This window comes from Loxodonta africana, chromosome 16 (genome assembly GCF_030014295.1).
Source record: "Loxodonta africana isolate mLoxAfr1 chromosome 16, mLoxAfr1.hap2, whole genome shotgun sequence".
NCBI classification, from domain to species: Eukaryota; Metazoa; Chordata; class Mammalia; order Proboscidea; family Elephantidae; genus Loxodonta; species Loxodonta africana.
In genome coordinates this window covers 11905442-11926343 of record NC_087357.1, presented here as the reverse complement: position 1 = coordinate 11926343, position 20902 = coordinate 11905442, and the positions used below count along the sequence as shown (strand labels likewise).

The 20902-nt window shown below is 52.0% G+C and overlaps 1 protein-coding gene across 1 annotated transcript; it reads left to right on the top strand.

The window, feature by feature from the left end:
- Positions 1-554: 554 nt before the first annotated feature.
- Positions 555-20319, top strand: GPR26 (G protein-coupled receptor 26). Its single transcript, XM_003419684.3, has 3 exons — positions 555-1222; positions 7086-7199; positions 19721-20319. Exons 1-3 carry the CDS (start codon positions 555-557, stop codon positions 19950-19952), a joined length of 1014 nt encoding a protein of 337 aa, XP_003419732.1. The 3' UTR covers positions 19953-20319.
- Positions 20320-20902: the final 583 nt, after the last annotated feature.

Genomic DNA, 20902 nt, shown 5'->3' with positions numbered 1-20902 from the left:
AGAAGTGCAGCAGAGAAGGGAGAGTGTGTGTGCAGGAGAGAGAGAGGTGGAGGAGCCATAGAAAAGGAGGGCGAGCAAGCGCGAGCAGAGAGGAGGAAGAGAGAACGCAAGAGAGCAGGATCCAGACAGACAGAGCTCGGAGGGACAGGGTGAGGGCGGGAGCATGCGAGGCAGAGCGGGCGGCGGGCGGCTGCATCAAGGATTAGAGTAGTGTAGCGGCTCGCTAAGGAGCTTGCACAGGAGGTGGAGCGGGGCTCTAGGGTGGTTCGCGCCCAGGCGCCTTCCCGGGAGGTGCGTGGGTTCCGGGGTGGCCGTGCGCCCAGGCGCCTTCTCTGGAGGTGGCATTGGGCTCCGGGGTGGCTGCGCACCCAGGCGCCTTCTTGGGAGGTGGCGCGGGTTCGAGGGTGGCCGAGCGCCCTCCCGGAGCCATGGCTGCGGGGGCCAGGGGAGCGGCGCGGCGGCGCCCCGGGGCTGAGCCGGCGGCGGGCCGCGCCCTGGTGGCTCCGGGTGGCGGGCCCTGAGCGCCCGCGGGGGCGCGACGGCGGGCGCGCACCATGAACTCCTGGGACGCGGGCCTGGCGGGGCTGCTGGTGGGCACGATGGCAGTCTCCCTGCTGTCCAACGCGCTGGTGCTGCTCTGCCTGCTGCACAGCGCGGACATCCGCCGCCAGGCGCCCGCGCTCTTCACCCTCAACCTCACGTGCGGCAACCTGCTGTGCACTGTGGTCAACATGCCCCTCACGCTGGCCGGCGTGGTAGCGCAGCGGCAGCCAGCTGGCGACCGCCTGTGCCGCCTGGCCGCCTTCCTCGACACCTTCCTGGCCACCAACTCCATGCTTAGCATGGCCGCACTCAGCATCGACCGCTGGGTGGCTGTGGTCTTCCCACTGAGCTACCGCGCCAAGATGCGCCTCCGCGACGCCGCGCTCATGGTGGCCTACACGTGGCTGCACGCTCTGGCCTTCCCGGCCGCCGCGCTCGCCCTGTCCTGGCTTGGCTTCCACCAGCTCTACGCGTCCTGCACACTGTGCAGCCGGCGGCCGGACGAGCGCCTGCGCTTCGCTGTCTTCACCGGCGCCTTCCACGCGCTCAGCTTCCTGCTCTCCTTCATCGTGCTCTGCTGCACGTACCTCAAGGTGCTCAAAGTGGCCCGCTTCCACTGCAGACGCATCGATGTGATCACCATGCAGACGCTTGTGCTGCTCGTGGACATCCACCCCAGGTGAGGGAGGCCCAGGTAGGGACGCTGGGAAGGGCTGCAGGGTGCGGACTGGGTGGGCACCTGGGCTTGCCTGTGCTCCAGTGTGCGGTCCTGGGCAAGCCTCTGAAGCCCACAGAGCCTCGATGTCCATCTCTGAAAGTGGGGGAGCAGGGGTGGGTGGGGATGGGGGCAGAGGGGACAGGGCTGTGGGACCTCACCTCAGAGCATCAGCAAAGCAGGGACACAAGATAGGGGTGAGCCAGCGTACACTTGGATTTTCAAAGGTCGAAATCACAGAGTCAGAACTCTGTGGGACTTCCTTATGCTTACTTTATGTTGTGGAGGTTTTCACTTCAGATGGTTTGAGGCAGGGCAGTGATCTTTTTTCTCTGCTTAAGTGTTTGCGAGGGTTGTCATGTGGCCTGAGAAGGGTCCACCGGAGGCTTGGGAAGCTGCCCAGGGCTCTGGAAATTGACAAGCTGCTCCTCTGGGGCTGTCCTCTCTGCATGTCTGTCGCTGTCTCTGTCTTCTCGTTCTGTGTGTGTGTGAGTGTGTGTCCCCACCCCGAGATGGGCTTAGGCCTCGCCTTCCCCTGAGGTGCCATGGGAGCATCTGGTGGACTCTGGGAAGGATCTCCTGCCGGCCCCAGGGACTGCTGCCCAGACTGGCAGCATGGAGGTACCTGCAGAGTGTCCCTCCCAACACTCCTGGGACTCACCCTGCCACCCGCTGCCCCTGCACTGGCCACTGTTTCTTAGGAGGGCCGTCAAGGTGGGCAGCCCCAGTGCAGGCACCCCAGGAGCTGCTGCCATCCCTGAGGCACTCTTGGGAAGGAAGGAGGGAACCCAGCTCAATGTCCTGAGCTCACCTTGGGTTTACTGGTGAGAACAGGAAAGCCAAGAAAGAAGTGGCTGGCGGTGTTCCTGTGGACCCTGCGCTGTGCCTCGTCCCACTGTGCCAGGGAGCAACAAGCCTCCCCTCCCACATCTGGGTCAGGGCTTGGCTTCTGGAAGGCACGGAAGGTGAGGCAGACAGAGAGCACTAAGGGAGGAGAGATGAGGGGCCTCCCGGGTAAGCAGGACTCAGAGAGCAGAGGAGGAGTGGTCCCCAGGGTGTGCATGCCCCCTCCAGGGAGGAGCAGGCTCATGGCAGAGGTGATAGACTGGACGCGTGAACCTGAGCAGGGTCTTTGGGTCTGAGGTTTTTGTGCTTGTGAGCAGTGGAAAGAAAAGTCCTTGAACTTCACCATGTCTGAGCAGGTAGAGGCATGCATGTGTGTGTTAATTGTTCTCAGAATGGCTGAAGCTTCTCACCACTGATTCTTCCCCACAGAATCGGGTACAGACATTGACATGTGAGTGACTGTGCACCTAGGCACCAGGGCATGGATGGACCCATGATGCCAGATGTCTAGCCTCACACACGTCCCATGTATTCATGTGTCAACCACACATGTGCAGGCACATCATGACATGCTGACACCAAGACCTGGTTGACTGCCGTGGCACGTGTCTCTGCAGGTCAATGTCATTTAAAGAAACAGCCTGTAGCCACAGCTGCAGAGCCACAGCCCTTCCCATCAGTTTAGAAGCTGCATCTGGGGACTTGGACCAGGACTGCATGTGGAGGGTGGAGGGCGGTGTCTTTCAGCCCTGGAACCTGAGGGGCTCCTAGTGTGGCTCTTCTCACCAGGAGTCTAACAGCAGAGGAGGGGCTGGGCTGGGCTGGGCTGGGCTGGGCTGGGCTGGGCTGGGCTGAGAGAGGAATCAGCTCTTATTCAGACCAGTTCAAGCCCATCCTTGCCCTTCATCCAGCTCCCGGCACAGGAGGGGTGGTGGCTCCTGCCAGCCCGTGAGAGGGCAGGGTCTGCTCTACTTCTGCAAATCTCTCTCCAGGCCAAACGCTGCAGAGAGAATTCCGAGGGCTCAGGGACAGAGGTGGTTCTCTGCCATCTCCCTCAGAAGGGAACCCTAACCCTTCTTTGCCCAGGCTGCTCTCAGGAACCCCTGGTCCCAGCCTCCTGAGGCCCCCCAGGGCCAGGGAGCAGCATCTGTCTGCACGGCAGAGGGGTTTCTGGGTCAGGGAGCCTCCACCAGCTCAGACAGGCCCCACTGGCCAGGGCTCCCTGTGGTTACCCCATAGCGGGAGTACAGGACAGCACCGCTGCTTCTGCGAGTGTACCTGCCTTTTCCTGGGGGCTGGTCCTCATGGAGTGAGAGACTGAGAGGTGGGCACACAACAGGGACCAGTTCCCTGGCAGCCAGTTCATAGGCTTCTATCTTGACAGCTCCAAACACTTTCTCCCCACAAACCAGAAGCCTCAGAGCTAGCTCTGGGGAACTGCCCCAGCACCCCCAGGGCTTAGGCATCAGGGGGGCTCTGGGTGCCAGGGTGCTGTGAGCCTACGGGCCCCGGGGTGACCAGTGCCCAGGCAGCAGAAGCCTAGCTCCTTGCTCTGCACAGACAGGGCAGTGCAGTGGAGTCTGCTCCCTGTAGCTTTACTTATCAGCCACCATACCGATGGCCTCCTGGGAGGTAATTAAAAGGGGACCATTTGGACTTCTCTGGGGCCAGGGTGGGTTTGTCAGGAAGCTTCCAGTGGTCACTGTGTTCTTCCCAAAGACTGCTAACCTGGGCAAATAGTGGGCAGATTCCTCCTCTTCAGCACCACCAGACGATCAAGGACTCCTTTTCCTAATTAATCTGGGCTCAGAGGGAGCGGCCAGAGACCCTGAGAGACGTTCCCCTCTCCTGCCTATCCGTGGTGGCTCCTTGAGCTAGTACGTTTATGAAGCAGCTTGGAATTTCCCATACTTATTCCCCACTTGGAAACCCTGGTGGCGTAGTTGTTAAGCGCTATGGCTGCTAACCAAGAGGTCCGCAGTTCAAATCCACCAGGCGCTCCTTGGAAACTGTATGGGGCAGTTCTACTCTGTTCTATAGGGTCGCTATGAGTCGGAATCGACTCGATGGCAGTGGGTTGGTGTTTTGTTTTTTTTTTTTGGGATTCCCCACTTGCTGCTGCTCTGTTCACTGTGTTTGGTGCCCACGGATCACAGTTCCAGACTCAGTTGAGCCAGGCCTTTCTCTGTCCTGCCAGGGATCGCCTCTCACCTCATGCAGCAGAGAGGCGGGGAGCTGGGCTCTAACGAGTTCCGGCTCCTCCTGGGGTGGCCAAGAGCCTTACTGACATGGACTCAGTGCTAAAGCAGCAATAACCTCACTGGATCTTCTTCTGAGGACGCTGAAGGCCCTGTAGGCCCTCTGGTCTCCAAGGCCTCCTGGTCAACAAGGTCCACAATGGCTGCCTGGGTGCTGACCTGGGAGGGTGTCAGAACTGCAGCAGAGCAGCCCAGGGGCCTGTCGAGGGAACCTCACTGTGCCCCTGATTATGCAGATGTGATTGGGGGACGTAGGGAAGGGGAGAACTTGCCTAATTCAACAGCTCTAGAAAGTGGATGAAGCCAAGACTCATACTGAGGTCTGCCCCCCAAATTTACAGATGGGGGCGGCAGTGCGAATGGAGGCCTACAAACCACATACATAAATATTCCAAACTTCTAAATCAGGCCTACAAACTGCTAAGTAAAATATGTTCTCTCCTCCTACCTGACACATAGATCTTTATAACAACTGCAAGGCTCGGCTCAGACTTAGACTTCTCCGGCTCCCTGGAGTTCAGTCTTGTCTGTGGGGGCGTGGGGAGAGCTGAACTGGCCCCAAGCTCCCTGCCCACCTACCTGACCATCCCAGCCTGGCTCTATCCAGCACGTGGCAACAAGGCGAGCCCCAGAGGTCAGGGAGGAAGTGGCGTGGCTCCTGATGGTGAGGACTGGACTAAGGTTGCAGGGCGAGGCTTCCCAGCTGGGGACCAAGTCTTGGCTTCTACTGACCAACAATGACCAGGAGAGGCTCAGAGTTTCCACACAAACAAAGGTTTATTAGTGACAGAAAGAAAGCAGAGGCTTGCGAGGGAGAGACAAGAGAGGGGCTTCCACCTACGCTAGCCTCCAGTCTCTCCGCGAACAGAGGTTTTCCTGGGGTTTATAATGGGTTTTAGGTGGGAAGGATCTCATGTTTTATTCATTGCTTTTGGGGGAAAAAAGTGGTGCTTTCTGGGAAAAGGAGGGGTTAAGAAATTAGGTGTGTGGGCATCTGGAGTCAAAGGTGGAGTCGGTTTGGACAATGTCATGTCCCCACGGCATAGTCTCCGTGGCCACTTAACAAGACTGTAAGGTCGCACCCATTTTCACTGGGATTAGCTAATTCTGTTTATCTTTGGGAAACAGCTTGTAGGGACAATATGTGGAACTTCATGTGTCAGGATCCAGGATGCGGGTTATTTTGTGACGGCGTCCCCTGTGATGGAGTCCTGAAGAACAACTTACAAGAGAGATATGCAAAACTTTGTGCCTCCAGGTTGTGTGTGTGGGTTATCTTGTAACACCACCATTGGGATAGAGTCCCAGGTCAACTGGCCAGTTATTCTGGTCTTGAGGCTGTCCAGCCTTCTGTCCCTGTCTCACTAGGAGTCAGACGGCTGGGTCCTAGCCTTGCCTACACCCTACTCCTTGGGTGGGAAAATCCTTCTCTTGTCCGAGGCTTGGTTTCCTCTAGCTGTGAGCTGCGGTGAGTGAATGAGAGGACCCCTCATACTGTGAATGGCTGCGTGTCTAGTTGCCTGCCTAGAGTAGAGACGTGACCCCAGGCTCAGCAGCCCCTACACCGAATCACACTCTGTGCCCCACATCATGCCAGGTGTTGTCACAGACCAGGAAGCAGCATCCACTAGGTCCCTGGGGGTCCAGAGGGGCCACAGAGCCAGCCAGAATCCGAGCTCAGGCTCCTGACTGAACGTCAGCTCCTGCTGCTCATTTGCGGAGGCCCCTGGCTGCAGCGTCTCTCTCATAAACACACAGCACAGGAAGAGAAGGTTAGCGAAGCAGCCCTGTGATGTTGGGGGTTCAAGATAGTGCCGGAACATAGTCTTTGTCCATTAAGTATATGTTGAATGAATAATGATAATGATTGGTGGCAAAGTGGTTAACAGCTCAGGCTGCTAACCTAGAGGTCGGCAGTTCGAATCCACCAGCCACTCCTTGGAAACCCTGTGGGGCAGTTCTGCTCTGTCCTCTAGGGTCACTAGGAGTCGGAACCGACTTGACACCACACAACAACAACAAACAAAAAGATGTATTGAGGGCTTTCTGTGAGTCGAGCACCATCTTAGGTTCTTTGTTAATCTCAAAACAACCCTACAAGGTAGGGACCCTGATTACTCCCATTTTTGAGACAAGGAAGCTGACGCACAGACTGTAACTTGCCTAAGGCCACACAGCAATTAAGTGGTTGGTGCCTAGATTTAAACCCAGCAGCAGTGTGGTTCTGGTACTACCCTATCGATGAAAAGAGGAGCCAGCCCAGTGGAAGCTTTGCACGGCCTGCATCCACTGGCAGTCCTTGCTATCTGGTAGGCTTGAAGTTCTTAAGGGTCACGGTAAAGCTAAGATAATATGTAGAGAGTGTGACGGTGTGGGACTGGCATGTCTCAGGTGATCAGTAAATGGGATGAGTCAATAAATTGCATTTGCTGTATTTGCTGTGCTAAGTGCTTGATGCGCGTTGAATGCATCGCGCGCATTTGTGCACTTCCCACATTTAAATCTCCACACGGCTCTTGGTGGCATATTGTTATTATCCACATTTCATGGATGGTGACTTAGCAATGTCAGGCTCACACGGCTGCAGGCAAGACTTGCCGCTGGATCACTGACCGTAGCCACGTTCCCACACTAGCAGCCACTGCCTGTGTTGATGACTCGGGACACAGTCTGGCCTGGCCCCAGCGGGCCCCGTCGGTCACCATCTCCTGTCTCACTCACAGCGTGCGGGAGCGCTGCCTGGAGGAGCAGAAGAGGCGACGGCAGCGGGCCACCAGGAAGATCAGCACCTTCATCGGAACCTTCCTCGTGTGCTTTGCACCCTATGTGATCACCAGGTGAGCTGGCCTGCCGGGGGCAGGGCAGGGGGCGTGCATCACAGACCCTGGTGGTGGGGGGGTGGGCACAGGGGCGTAAGAGCACAGCAGAGTCTCACGATGGCTAGTAGGCCCCTCTCTCTTAGCCCTACATGCCTCCTGAAGGTGCGCTGGGGGCGACAGTGAACTTCACACATTTGGCGAGAAGGAGGCACGTGCTTTTCCTCTTTAGCCTTGAATTCCTTTTAATTAGACACAGAACCAAAATGGTTGTGTAAGACTCTTTCAAGCTCAGCTTCCAAATCACACCACTCTGATCCCTTGCCTGCTGCCCCAGCAAGCCCCCTAAGGCACTAAAGAACGGAGAGACAGGAGAAAGACGGAGGAAACCCCCAGCAGTGTGTGGGCACGGGCACTGACTACTCAACGAGTGCAGTTCGACAACCCTGCGTCCCCACCCTGGCCACGCTGACCCTCCACAGGGACACATGCCAGCTGCACAGGGAGCAGGGGTGTCTCTGTGCCAGCAGCAGGCCCACCTGTCCAACCCGGGGCCTGCCAACATTAGTCTCCTAGGGTCCCGGTCACCAAGGCCAGCCAGGGTTTTGATACCCAGCCTCAGGCTATAAAATTTCCCCAAAAAATTTTAGTCAAAAAAACAAAAAAAAAGAAGAAGAAGAAAATATTATTCTATCAGTTTTGAGGACTAGAGGGAAAAGGGAAACCCCACAGCTTTATGTCCAGAGTGGCTTAACTATTTTGGAAGTTGGCAACAAAAAAGGAACGTCAGTGTTCTGTTAGGAGGCAGATGTGGAAGCTGTTGTTGAACCTGGAAACAAGGACCTGGGCAGGGCTTTCTCTCTCTGTATATGTGTGTTTGTGTGTGTGTGAGAGAGAGAGAGAGAGACAGAGAGAGAGAAAAAGGGAGAAGGAAAAGGAGAGGGAGTATACCCAGCCTGTCATCCCAGCATCCTGCCCTGGAAGGACCTGGAAGGGTGCTCCCTGCCTGGCTGTCACTCAGTGTCTGCTTGCACGCCCCCTCGAAGTGGATCCCACTGTGGGCAGATCTCACCATTGTCCTTACACCAAGCTGAAGCTTGACTTCCTGTAGCTGCACCCACTGCTCCCAATTCTGCTTTTCGGGACTCAGGAGAGCATCTGTGTTCTGGTCCCAGCAGCCCTGGCAGATTTGCACACAGGGCATCTGGCTTCCCACAGCCAGCCTCCACCTTTCGTCTCCAGACAGCTCAGCTCTGGGTCTCCCCCTGTCTTCCCTGGGGGAAGTCTAGTGGGTTTGCATCTCCCTTTAAATGTAGGACCTACTACTGCCTTCAGGTCTCTGGGTGGATCTGACCAGGGCAGAGCAGAGCCATCACTTCTTCCTTCTAGAACTGTCCGCTAAACCTGGCACTATTGATATTGTGGGTGGAAAATTCTGTGTTGGGGGGTAGCTGTCCTGTGCACTGTAGGATGTTTAGCGGCATCACTGGCCTCTACCCCCTAGATGCTAGGAGCAATCCCTTACCCAGTTGTGATAACCAAAACTGTCTCCATACATTGCCAAATGTCCCCTGGGGACTAGAGTCGCCCCTGGCTGAGGACCACTGGTATAGACTGATTACATCCAGCTACAAACCATGCAAAAACCAGTGTTTTCTGTGGGACACGAAGCCTGTGCAAGGTGAGGACAAGAAGGAGCAGTGTGGTTTGCAGCAAGGACTTGAGTGTGCTGGTTGTTGCCATCAGCTGCTGTCGAGCTGGCCCCAACTCATGGCAACCCCCTGCACAATGGAATGAAACACTGCCCGGTCCTGTGCCACCCCCATGATTGGTTTCAGATTGGACCGTTGAAATCCATAGGGTTTCATTGGCTGATTTTCTGAAGTAGATCACCAGGCCTTTCTTCCTTGTCCATTTTTGTCTGGAAGCCTCACTGAAGCCCGTTCAGCCACACACAAGCATCCACTGACAGGCAGGTAGTGGCTGTGCTAGGGGTGCGTTGGCCCGGAATCGAACCCAGATCTCCCTTGTGGAAGGTGAGAATTCTCCCACTGAACCATCACCAACACCTTCCCTGGGTTCATATCTCAACTCTGCCCCTTCCCGTCCACGTAACCTGGGCCAGTGGGTTCACTCTTAGAGCCTCAGGTGTCTGGAATGTAAGGCGGAAGTGGTGACAGTGCCGCCTGTTAGGGGGCTGTGAGGGAGGGGGACGTAGAGCTTGGGCGTGGCCAGCACAGGCGTGGCTCCCGGAGAGCAGGGGGATGAAGTCTGGGGTCAGCGCCTGCCCTGCCTCTGATACAGGGGTGCTCACAGCCCTGGCATGGGGTGGCTGGTGCTAGACGGAAGAAACTCAATCCAACAGGGGTGGGGGGGTGCATCAGGCAGGGTGGGCGGGCATGCAGGAGCCCCTCCTCTAAGTGCCCACAGTAAGGGGGATTTGGGCTAAAGAGGTGAATCTGACGCCTAAGAGAGTAGGAAATATTGATCCAACTTCAAACTGTTGGATTTTTCTCCGCTTTAATCTCATTTCCCAACAAAATTTCTTTCTTTTTCCCACCCACTACAGCCTGGTTCACTCTGATTGTTGTTAGGTGCCGGGTTGGTTCTGACTCACAGTGACCCTGTGTAGGACAGAAGGGAAACTCTAATCGTGCCCAGGAAACAATGTTTCATTGAAATGAGTGGTAGATACACCACTCAATGTGTTCCCTCCAAATGGACTAGATGCATTTTGACTTTTTTAAAACATTCACAAAACTGTTCATCCTTTATAGGGATGAGCAGTGACTTACTAGGGGAAGAACACTTTGCCTGGGAAACTTCATAAATATAAATGTCTCTGGTGAAGCCTTCCCCTCCCCACCCCCCCCCCCATACACTAGCAACCCAACTCAGCCCTGGTCTGAACTTTCTTCTAAGTACAGAGAAAGCACTCAGGAAATGTGTGCCAGTCGATAAACAAAAAGCCAATAAAAGGTCCCTACGTGGTGAAAATGGTTTGTCCTTGACTACTAACCTAAAGGTTGGCAGTTCGAACCCATCTGGCAGCCCACGGAAGACAGTCCTGGCGATCTGCTTCCATAAAGATCACAGCCAAGAAAACCCTATGGAGCAGTTCTACTCTGTAACACATGGGGTCACTATGAGTTGGGATCGACTTGACGGGCAACCAGCAACAACAACCCACTGAGGCAGCAAGAGGCGAATCCTGTGGAATTCAGAAAGGGAAAGTAAAAACAAGCTCTGTCTCTTGAGGACTAATTGAAGACTCTATCTGTATATGGAGCCTTGGTGGCATAGTGGTTAAAAGCTCGGCTGTTAACCAAAAAGTCAGCAATTCAAACCCATCAGCTGCTTCTTGAAAACCCTATGTGGCAGTTCTACTCTGTCCTATAGGGTCACTCTGAGTCGGAATCGACTCAATGGCAATGGGTATCTCTCTATATCCTATAAGGCCCTACTCTGTGGCTGAAGCTGTACCACCCTCTATACCTGCCCAATCTTCCTATTTTACAGATGAGGAAACTGAGGCTCAGGTTCCAGCCTTGCCCAGTATCTCACAACCCACTAAATGGCTCAGCCAGGATGCAAACCCAGGGCCCAGCCGGGAGCTACGTCCCCCTCCCTCCCAGCCCCCTCACGCAGGCTCGCCCGACTGCTCTGGATCCCTCTGAGAGAACAAATGTTAAAGCTTTCCCACCAGGGGGATGTGGGGAGGCACTTCGTATCACGATCCACTCAGAAAACAGAAAGCTGCCACTTCCTAGATGATTGATACCAAGTTGTTCGTGAGTCACTGAAACCCCTCATTAAGTTGTCAGCGCAGAAAACAATACTCCTCGCAGCTCCAAAGTGATGGATCTGTATTCCGGCAGCCGGCCTGGCCCCTTCCGTACCTTACAGATGGAGACATCAGCAAGGGCGTGGGTTACAATCAGGACAGCTGTGGGCATGCCGGGAGCTGGCAGAATGGAAATATTGAGGACAGGACATCTGCGTGACATTCGTAGGGTTGAGGGAAGTCTGGCCAGCTGAGTGGCTCTCCCTCCTCTTTGTCCCTACTCTGCCTACATCTGCTGATAACTTTCTCAGGGAAGCATCATTCTTTGGTCATGTGCTTAAGATGAACAATTATAAGTCTTCAGACAGGTCCTCAAGCCTCTCCTGCTGGGGAACATGATGTTTATAACCACACCTGTCATCTACTGAACACCTGTCATGCATCCGAAAGTGTTGCCATCGAGTCATCTCCAGCTCATGGCTACCTGACATGTGTCAGAGTAGAAGTGTGCTCCATGGAGGCTCTCAATGGCTGATTTTTGGAAGTAGGTCGCTAGGCCTTTCTTCTGAGGTGCCTTCAGGTAGACTCAAACCTCCAACCTTTTGGTTGGTTAGCAGCTGAGAACCATTCATGCCACCCAGGGACATATCATGCCCTTAACCCACTGCTGGCAAGTCGATTCTGACTCATAGCGACTCTATCGGACAGACTAGAACCGCCCCATAGGGTTTCCAAAGAGCAGCTGGTGCATTCGAACTGCTGACCTTTTGGTTAGCAGCCATAGCACTTAACCACTGTGCCACCAGGGTTCCATTAGGCCCCTAGAGGGTATCAATCCAGGCCTTATTTCATCCAGTGCAGTTATCCCACAAGGCAAGTACTAGTATCCTAGTTTTATAGATGAGGAAATTGATTATCAGAAAGCCAAAATGAGTTGCCCAATGGCATACAAGTAGTGAGTGGCAAGCCAAGATTTAAAGCCAGGCCGGTGTCCAGACAATTGGCTCTCATTTAGCCTTTGGGCCATGCTACAACTCCAAAGACTGGGTGCCAGGCCCTGGAAGTTCAGAGATGCCCCATCCAACTTATGATGCACAAGCATCTTGTGAGCACCTTGAGGTAGCCCAGGCCCAGCACCAGGCTCCTCTGGGTGAGGCAGGCCTGTGAGTTGTTTCTCTGCAACAGCAGTAGGTCTGCAGGGCCTCATCCCCCGTTCTCCCACCCAGCTGTCCGCTGCAGGATGTCTGCCTACATGGGCCCCTAGGAAGGTGGTGGGGATTTGATGCTGTTCTGATGTCATTAGGCCAAAGACCCAAGGCCAACCCAATCCTGCCTTACAACCACCTCTGTACCCCACTGAAGTCCCCAAGGGGGCTATGACAAGAGGAAATAAAATCCCACTTTATTTACACTTGAGCCCAGTAACCCCTAAATGCAGAGCTCTCAGGTCAGTACTAGGCTGGGGTCGGGGCTCATATCTTACTTAGCCATGACTGCTGGGGAAAGGGGTGGGGGGGCATTCACCCCTCTACAGCCCACCCATGAGGAGTAGAAAGAAGGAGCAGAAGGTGGCCCGCACCTTTTCACACATAGAACCCACTCCCCTGCCTTCTCATGCACGTGACTGATGGGCATTAGAAAGCCTCTTTTTGGGGGATGGGAATACATAGGAAAGGGCTGAGAAGAGCTAGACCTGGATGAGAAGACGGGCTAGGAGTTCTCTCTAAAAGAGCATCTCGAGGACTCCCGCGGTCATCCAAATGCCTGCCTAATCTGGAATTAGGAAGGAGCAGTGTGGCAATGCGGGAATCCTTGCCCCTTCTCGGACCCTGTAAACAGATGGCACTTGGAGCTGTCAGAGACAGGACAGAGCACAGCCCAAAGCTGGCTGAAGCAGGATCCAGTGCACAGGAAAAGCAGAGAACAGGGCAGCCAGCCATGTCTGAGCATGGCAAGGGGGCCCGCAGCTTGCAGTCTGGGCCGGCGGCCACACAGGACCAGCATCCAGGCCTGAACCCCCAAAGCACCTTCTGACCTGGAGACCCCAATGAAGGCCAGAGACTGGGTTTTCAAAGCAGATGTCATGTACACTGTAGGCAGGGGCAGGTGACAAGACTTCTGGGTAGCATACAGTGACCTCGTGGGACAGGGGTCCTTACATCTGGAATGACTCCAGAGCACCTGGGGTCCAGCCCGCCATGCTGAGTTGGATGGAGCTGGCTTTCCTAGGCTGGAGATCTGGGCTTTTTATTCAATCTCTCTGAGCCCCAATTTCCTCATCTGTATGTCTCAGGTTCAATTCCCAGCCAAAGCACCTCATGTGTGGCCACGTTGCCATACTAGTGAACAGGTTGTTCAGCAGAGCTTCCAGACTAAGACAGACTAGGAAGAAAGGCCTGGCAATCTGCTCCTGAAAAATCAGCCAGTGCAAATCCTGTGGATCACAACAGTCCAATCCAGCTGTGCATGGGGTCACCCTGAGTCGGGGCTGACTAGACAGCAGCTAACAATAACGACATACTGTAATGGGAATAATAATACTCATACCTATTCAGCAGGATAACTGTGAGATCAGAGATTGTGGACATCAAGTACTTGGCCCCAAGGAGATGCTCAGCTGGCCGTTATTAGTACCGAGCCAGGTGGAGAGCGCACAGAGACTACATAAAACCTCTGAAAAGCGAGTGCCATCGACTTTACCTCTTCATTATCTAAGCAGGGGATTTTTAAATTGTCCTGAATAGTTTTATTCAGTGAAATCTTCAAAACCTGCACGTAATACTTAATGATTTTGCTGGATGGTTTGTATGATATTTTGCTGTTTTACTAAATCCTCTTCTGAGAGCTAAAATGCTAGGACTGGATTCAGCAATATGTGGAAGACCAGACACTTTGGAAAAGCAATGTGGTGACGCACAGCACCGATGTGTTAGCATTCAGCTATTCTGTTGCCATTGTTTTAGGTGTGAACTGTAAATTCAGGTTGTTTTTTTTCCCCCCTAAACTTATCACTTCCCCAAACAGATATCTTAAAAGTACAGATTTCCCAAATGTTCCACCCACTGCCCTCGAGTCGATTCTGACTCGTAGCGACCCTATAGGTCAGAGTAGAACTGCCCCATAGAGTTCCCAAATGTTAATAACTCCATTTTCCCTTGGACATTTTTTCCATTCCTCCATGAGAAGAAACGTGGCCACATTTCCACATGGGGTCAGACAGCAGGACAGACAGTGGGCTGAAATGAGAGACCAGATAGAGGTCCCCAGAGTGGCCTCATTAAGGATCTGTCTGAGAAAGGGCCATTTCAGTGGAGAGTCGCAAATACCCTCTCCCACCACCAGCATTCCCCTGCCTTCCCTTCCCTTCAGCTGGCTCTGCAGTCCACCCTCACAACCTCAGCCCCAAGATGGATTCAGAAGAAGCAGCCAAGATGGCAGCACAGAGTCAAAGCCTAACACAGTTCCTTCTGCACCTGTGTCCTCACCTGGGCAACCCACCAAGCTGAGAGCTGCTGCAGCCTTTCATCCTGCAGACCCCCAAGGCAGAGCACAGGCGCTGGACCCCTAGGTAGAGTACAGGTGCTGGACCCCTAGGTAGAGTATAGGCGCTGGACCCCCAGGTAGAGTACAGGTGACTGACCCCCAGGTAGAGTTGTTGTTGTGTTGTTGTTAGGTGCCATCAAGTCGGTTCCGACACAGTGACCCTATGCACAACAGAACGAAACACTGCCCGGTCCTGCGCCATCCTTACAATCGTTGTTATGCTTGAGCTCATTGTTGCAGCCACTGTGTCAATCTACCTCATTAAAGGTCTTCCTCTTTTCCGCTCACCCTGTACTCTGCCAAGCATGATGTCCTTCTCCAGGGACTGATCCCTCCTGACAACACGCGCAAAGTATGTAAGACGCAGTCTCGCCATCCTTGCCTCTGAGGAGCATTCTGGCCGCACTTCTTCCAAGACAGATTTGTTCATCCTTTAGGCAGTCCACGGTATATTCAATATTCTTCGCCAACACCACAATTCAAAGGCGTCAACTCTTCTTTGGTCTTCCTTATTCATTGTCCAGCTTTCACATGCATATGATGTGATTGAAAATACCATGGCTTGGGTCAGGTGCACCTTAGTCTTCAGGGTGACATCTTTGCTCTTCAACACTTTAAAGAGGTCCTTTGCAGCAGGTTTGCCCAATGCAATGCGTCTTTTGATTTCTTGATAGTTGGTTCCATGCCTGTTGATTGTGGATCCAAGTAAAATGAAATCCTTGACAACTTCAATCTTTTCTCCGTTTATCATGGTGTTGCTCATTGGTCCAGTTGTGAGGATTTTTGTTTTCTTTATGTTGAGGTGTAATCCATACTGAAGGCTGTGGTCTTTGATCTTCATTAGTAAGTGCTTCAAGTCCTCTTCATTTTCAGCAAGCAAGGTTGTGTCATCTGCATAACACAGGTTGTTAATGAGTCTTCCTCCAATCCTGATGCCCAGTTCTTCTTCATATAGCCCAGCTTCCTGTATTATTTGTTCAGCATACAGATTAAGTAGGTATGGTGAAAGAATACAACCCTGACGCACACCTTTCCTGACTTGAAACCAATCAGTATCCCCTTGTTCTGTCCGAACAACTGCCTCTTGATCTATGTAAAGGTTCTTCATGAGCACAATTAAGTGTTCTGGAATTCCTATTCTTTGCAGCGTTATCCATAGTTTGTTATGATCCACACAGTCAAATGCTTTTGCATAGTCAATAAAACACAGATAAACATCCTTCTGGTATTCTCTGCTTTCAGCCAAGATCCATCTGACATCAGCAATGATATCCCTGGTTCCACGTCCTCTTCTGAAACTGGCCTGAATTTCTGGCAGTTCTCTGTCGATATACTGCTGTAGCCGTTTTTGAATGATCTTCAGCAAAATTGTGCTTGCGTGTGATATTAATGATATTGTTCTATAATTTCCACATTCGGTTGGATCACCTTTCTTGGGAATAGGCATAAATATGGATCCCTTCCAGTCAGCTGGCCAGGAAGCTGTCTTCCATATTTCTTGGCATAGACGAGTGAGGACCTCCAGCACTGCATCTGTTTGTTGAAACAGCTCAATTGATATTCCATCCATTCCTGGAGGCTTGTTTTTCACCAATGCCTTCAGAGCAGCTTGGACTTCTTCCTTCAGTGCCATCGGTTCCTGATCATATGCCACCTCTTGAAATGGTTGAATATCGACTAATTCTTTTTGGTATAATGACTCTGTGTATTCTTCCCATCTTCTTTTGATGCTTCCTGCATCGTTTAATATTTTCCCCATGGAATCCTTCACTATTGCAACTCGAGGCTTGAAATTTTTCTTCAGTTCTTTCAGCTTGAGAAACGCCGAGCGTGTTCATCCCTTTTGGTTTTCCATCTCCAGCTCTTTGCACATGTCATTATAATACTTTGTCTTCTCGAGAGGCCCTTTGAAATCTTCTGTTCAGCTCTTTTGCTTCATGAATTCTTCCTTTTGCTTTAGTTGCTCAACGCTCAAGAGCAAGTTTCAGAATCTTTTCTGACATCCATCTTGGTCTTTTCTTTCTTTCCGGTCTTTTCTTCCTTTCCTTTCTTTTCAGTGACCTCTTGCTTTCTTCATGGATGATGTCCTTGATGTCATTCCACAATTCATCTGGTCTTCGGTCACTAGTGTTCAATGCATCAAATCTATTCTTCAGATAGTCTCTAAATTCAAGTGGGATATAGTCAAGGTCATATTTTTGCTTTTGTGGACTTGCTCTGATTTTCTTCAGTTTCAGCTTGAACTTGCATATGAGCAATTGATGGTCTGTTCCACAGTCAGCCCCTGGCCTTGTTCTGACTGATGATATTGAGCTTTTCCATCGTCTCTTTCCACAAATGTAGTCAATTTGATTTCTCCGTGTTCCATCTGGCGAGGTCCATGTGTATAGTCGCCGTTTATGTTGGTGAAAGAAGGTAATTGCAATGAAGAAGTCATTGGTCTGGTAAAATTCTATCATTCGATTTTGGCATTGTTTCTGTCACCAAGGCCATATTTTCCAGCTACTGATCCTTCTACTTTGTTTCCAACTTTCGCATTCCAATCGTCAGTAGTTATCAATCCATCTCGATTGCATGTTTGATGAATTTCAGACTGCAGCAGCTGATAAAAATCTTCTGTTTCTTCATCTTTGGCCCTAATGGTTGGTGCGTAAATTTGAATAGTAGTCGAATTAACTGGTCTTCCTTGTAGGCGTATGGATATTATCCTATCACTGACAGCATTGTACTTCAGGATAGATCTTGAAACGTTCTTTTTGGTGATGAATGTAACACCATTCCTCTTCAAGCTGTCATTCCCAGCATAGTAGACTATATGATTGTCTGATTCAAAATGGCCAATATCAGTCCATTTCAGCTCACTAATGCCAAGGATATCTATGTTTATGCATTCCATTTCATTTTTGACGATTTCCAATTTTCCTAGATTCATACTTCATACATTCCAGGTTCTGGTTATCAATGGATGTTTGCAGCTGTTTCTTCTCATTTTGAGTCGTGCCACATCAGGAAATGAAGGTCCTGAAAGCTTTACTCCATCCACGTCATTAAGGTCAACTCTACTTTGAGAAGGCAGCTCTTCCCCAGTCATCTTTTGAGTGCCTTCCAACCTGGGGGGCTCACCTTCCAGCACTACATCAGACAATGTTCCGCTGCTACTCATAAGGTTTTCACTGGCTAATGCTTTTCAGAAGTAGACTGCCGGGTCCTTCTGCCTAGTCTGTCTTAGTCTGGAAGCTCAGCTGAAACCTGTCCTCCATGGGTGACCCTGCTGGTATCTGAATACCAGTGGCATAGCTTCCAGCATCACAGCAACACACAAGCCCACACAGTATGACAAACTGACAGACATGTGGGGGCAAGGTAGAGTACAAGTGCCTAACTCGCACGTAGAGTACAGGTGCTGGACCACTGGCAGAGCAGAAGTATCAGACTCCCTTCCGGAGTACAGGTGCCTGACCGCCCCTCACTAGTACCTGTACCCATTGAACAGGTACTGGTACTGGATCCCCCCTCACTGTAGTACAGGTGCTGGACCACTGGCAGAGTAGAAGTGTCAGACTCCCTTCCAGAGTACAGGTGTGAGACCGCCCCCCCCCCAATAGAGTATAGACCCCGGACCCCCAGGTAGAATACAGGTACAGGACCCTCAGGTAAAGTTCAGGTACTGGACCCCCTTCACTAGAGTACAGGTGCTCAAACCCCAGGTAGAGTACAGATGACCAACTCCCAGGTAGAGTACAGGTGCCTGACCTACCTAGGCCCCTGTCTTGCTGTGTGATGTTAGGCAACCTCTTCACATCTCTGGGCCTCAGTTTCCTCGTGTGACAGTGGATGGGAAGAGGGTGATTTACTATCTCTAAGCTCTCTCCCCAATCTGTAGATCTTTCCTACCTTACATTAAATCTGGATGATGTTAAAATATGGCCAGGGGGCTGGACAGATGTGAGATAGGAGAATAAATGGCTTGATTTGGAGGCAAGTTTTTGTGCCCTTCTGAGGGGATTTCATTTATACATTGGAGGCTTTTACTAACCCCCCAGCCTGGCACCACGGAATGGAGCTGTTCAATGGGTACCAGGAGGATTCAAAGAACCTTTGAATGTCTAAGGAGGTTAAATAGTTTGCCCCAGTAAATGGTACAGGCATGATTTGAACCCAGGTCTGTCTGACTCTCAAACCCAAGTTTATCTGAAAAATCGGCTAAAGCCAACAGTGCTCTTTGACACAAGAGCCGTGTCTTCCCTTGATTATCTCCCCAAAGAATGAGGTCACTCAAGGGCACCCTGACAGCTGCTGTCGTCAAAGACCACCAGGACCCCAGACCTGGGAGAGGCCTTCCTCTCCAGCATATTCTTTCTCACTGTGTAGCCTTTCCTGCCGCAAGACGAATGTGCTTTGTAGGATATTTGCAAAATTATTCTCACCTCTTCCTCCTTAGCTAGATAGAGCCAGGACTTAAAGCAAATAATCAGACTCTTATAGCTGAAATTATCATAGAGATGCCCATATTCAGCCTCCTCACTTTTTACCTGGCAACGTACAGGTCCAGGGAAGCCAAAAGACTTGCCCAGGGTCCCACAGCAGGTAAGCAGCAGAGTTGGGACCAATAGCCAGGACACTATTGGCTTTAGCCCATATCTCAGATAAGCTCAGGTTCTAGAGCCAGACAGACCTGGGTTCGAATCATGCCTGTACAATTTACTTGGGCAAACTATTTAACCTCCTTACACATCTGTTTCCTCATATGTAAAATGCAAAGAGGTCCGTGGGTGGAGCAGATGGTTTGCACTTGACTATTAACCTAAAGATTGGCAGTTCAAACCCACCCAGCAGCACCACAGAAGAAAGGCCTGGCCATCTGCTTGTGTAAAGATTACAGCCAAGAAGACCCTATGGAGCAGTGTTACTCTATAACACGTGAGCCCACCACAAGCCAGAATTGACTAGACAGCAACTTTTTTTTCTTTAATGGAGATAATCAAGTTTATCTCCCAGGGTTTAGCAAGACTGTATGTATAATGTGTTAGTGCCTAGAATAAAACAAGTGCTTGAGGAGTGTCCATGGCCAGTTGTTGTTGTTAGAGCAGGCAGACTCAGGAAACTTAGGCTTGGCCGGGTGGTTAGGGCTGGGGGTGCAGACTGGAGCCCTGGCCTGAGGCTGCCCCAGCCCGCACCCAGCCAAGCTCTCAATAATGGCGCCCTCTCTCCGCAGGCTGGTGGAGCTCTCCTCCACAGTGACCATCGGCTCCCACTGGGGAGTGCTGTCCAAGTGCTTGGCCTACAGCAAGGCCGCCTCCGACCCCTTTGTGTACTCACTGCTGCGCCATCAATACCGCAAAAGCTGCAAGGAGATCCTGAACAGGGTCCTCAACAGACGCTCCATCCGGTCCTCGGGCTTCACAGGTGACTCCCACAGTCAGAACATTCTGCCTGTCTCGGAGTGAAGGCAGACACTCCCATGGAGAGCCGAGAATGAGACGGTTGGTGAGAAGAAGGGAGGGCAGGCTGGGGCTCCCGGGTGGACATCACCAGCTGCCACCACCTGGCAGCTCAGTGACCCCAGTTCCCTGGCTTGTGGGGGCTCTGAAGCCTGTTTCTCAGTTCCTCATAGGCAGATATTGGACTGTCCCCATGCATCACCAAAGGATGACCGTGGGACCTGCTATGGCCTTTCTTCCTGAGAAGCTCTTTGGGCTTCTGGACTCACAGAGGTTCCCTGAGGGTGACCCTCAGCCCAGTAACTCTCAAGGCAAGTGCGGAAGCACGGCGTCCACCTGCTTGCTCACAGTTGGATGTCGGGCTCCATGCTGAAGGACAGTGTTGGACACCACGGGACATTTCAGGCATGCTGACACTGAGGTTAGCAGTGACCGCTTGGCCCCACCTGCCATGGCTACTATTCTCCAGTCCTTCCACATGACAGCGGTGGCTGCTTTAACCCAAGTATTATTCAGCTGGTACTAACTACACAGTATTCAGCTGAGACCCTTGGGCTCCGCACCCAAGGGAAAACGGTTAACAGCTAGTGGCTGCTCCATTGCTGCCAGCCTGTTGTCTTAGATATTGTTGAACTGGATTCAACTTTGCCACCCCATCCCCCCAAAAAGCTAATGTTTATGTGTAGACAATCTTAGCATGAAAACAGTTTACATAGGCAGGTAACGCTCTTATGAAGTTCCCTGAAGTCTAACACTGACGTCACCTTCTTCTGATTTACATGTTATAACTGTCGGAGCCAAGTGACATCAGGCGAAAGGTAGCTGGCTGGTGTTCCTCCTATTTGTGACCTGAGTTTTCAGGAAGTGTCCACATTACCTTACACATCTTGTCCAGCATGTCCTGTGAGATGGATGGGCAAGAACTGACCTAAGCAGGGTTTCAGCCTTGAGCTTGA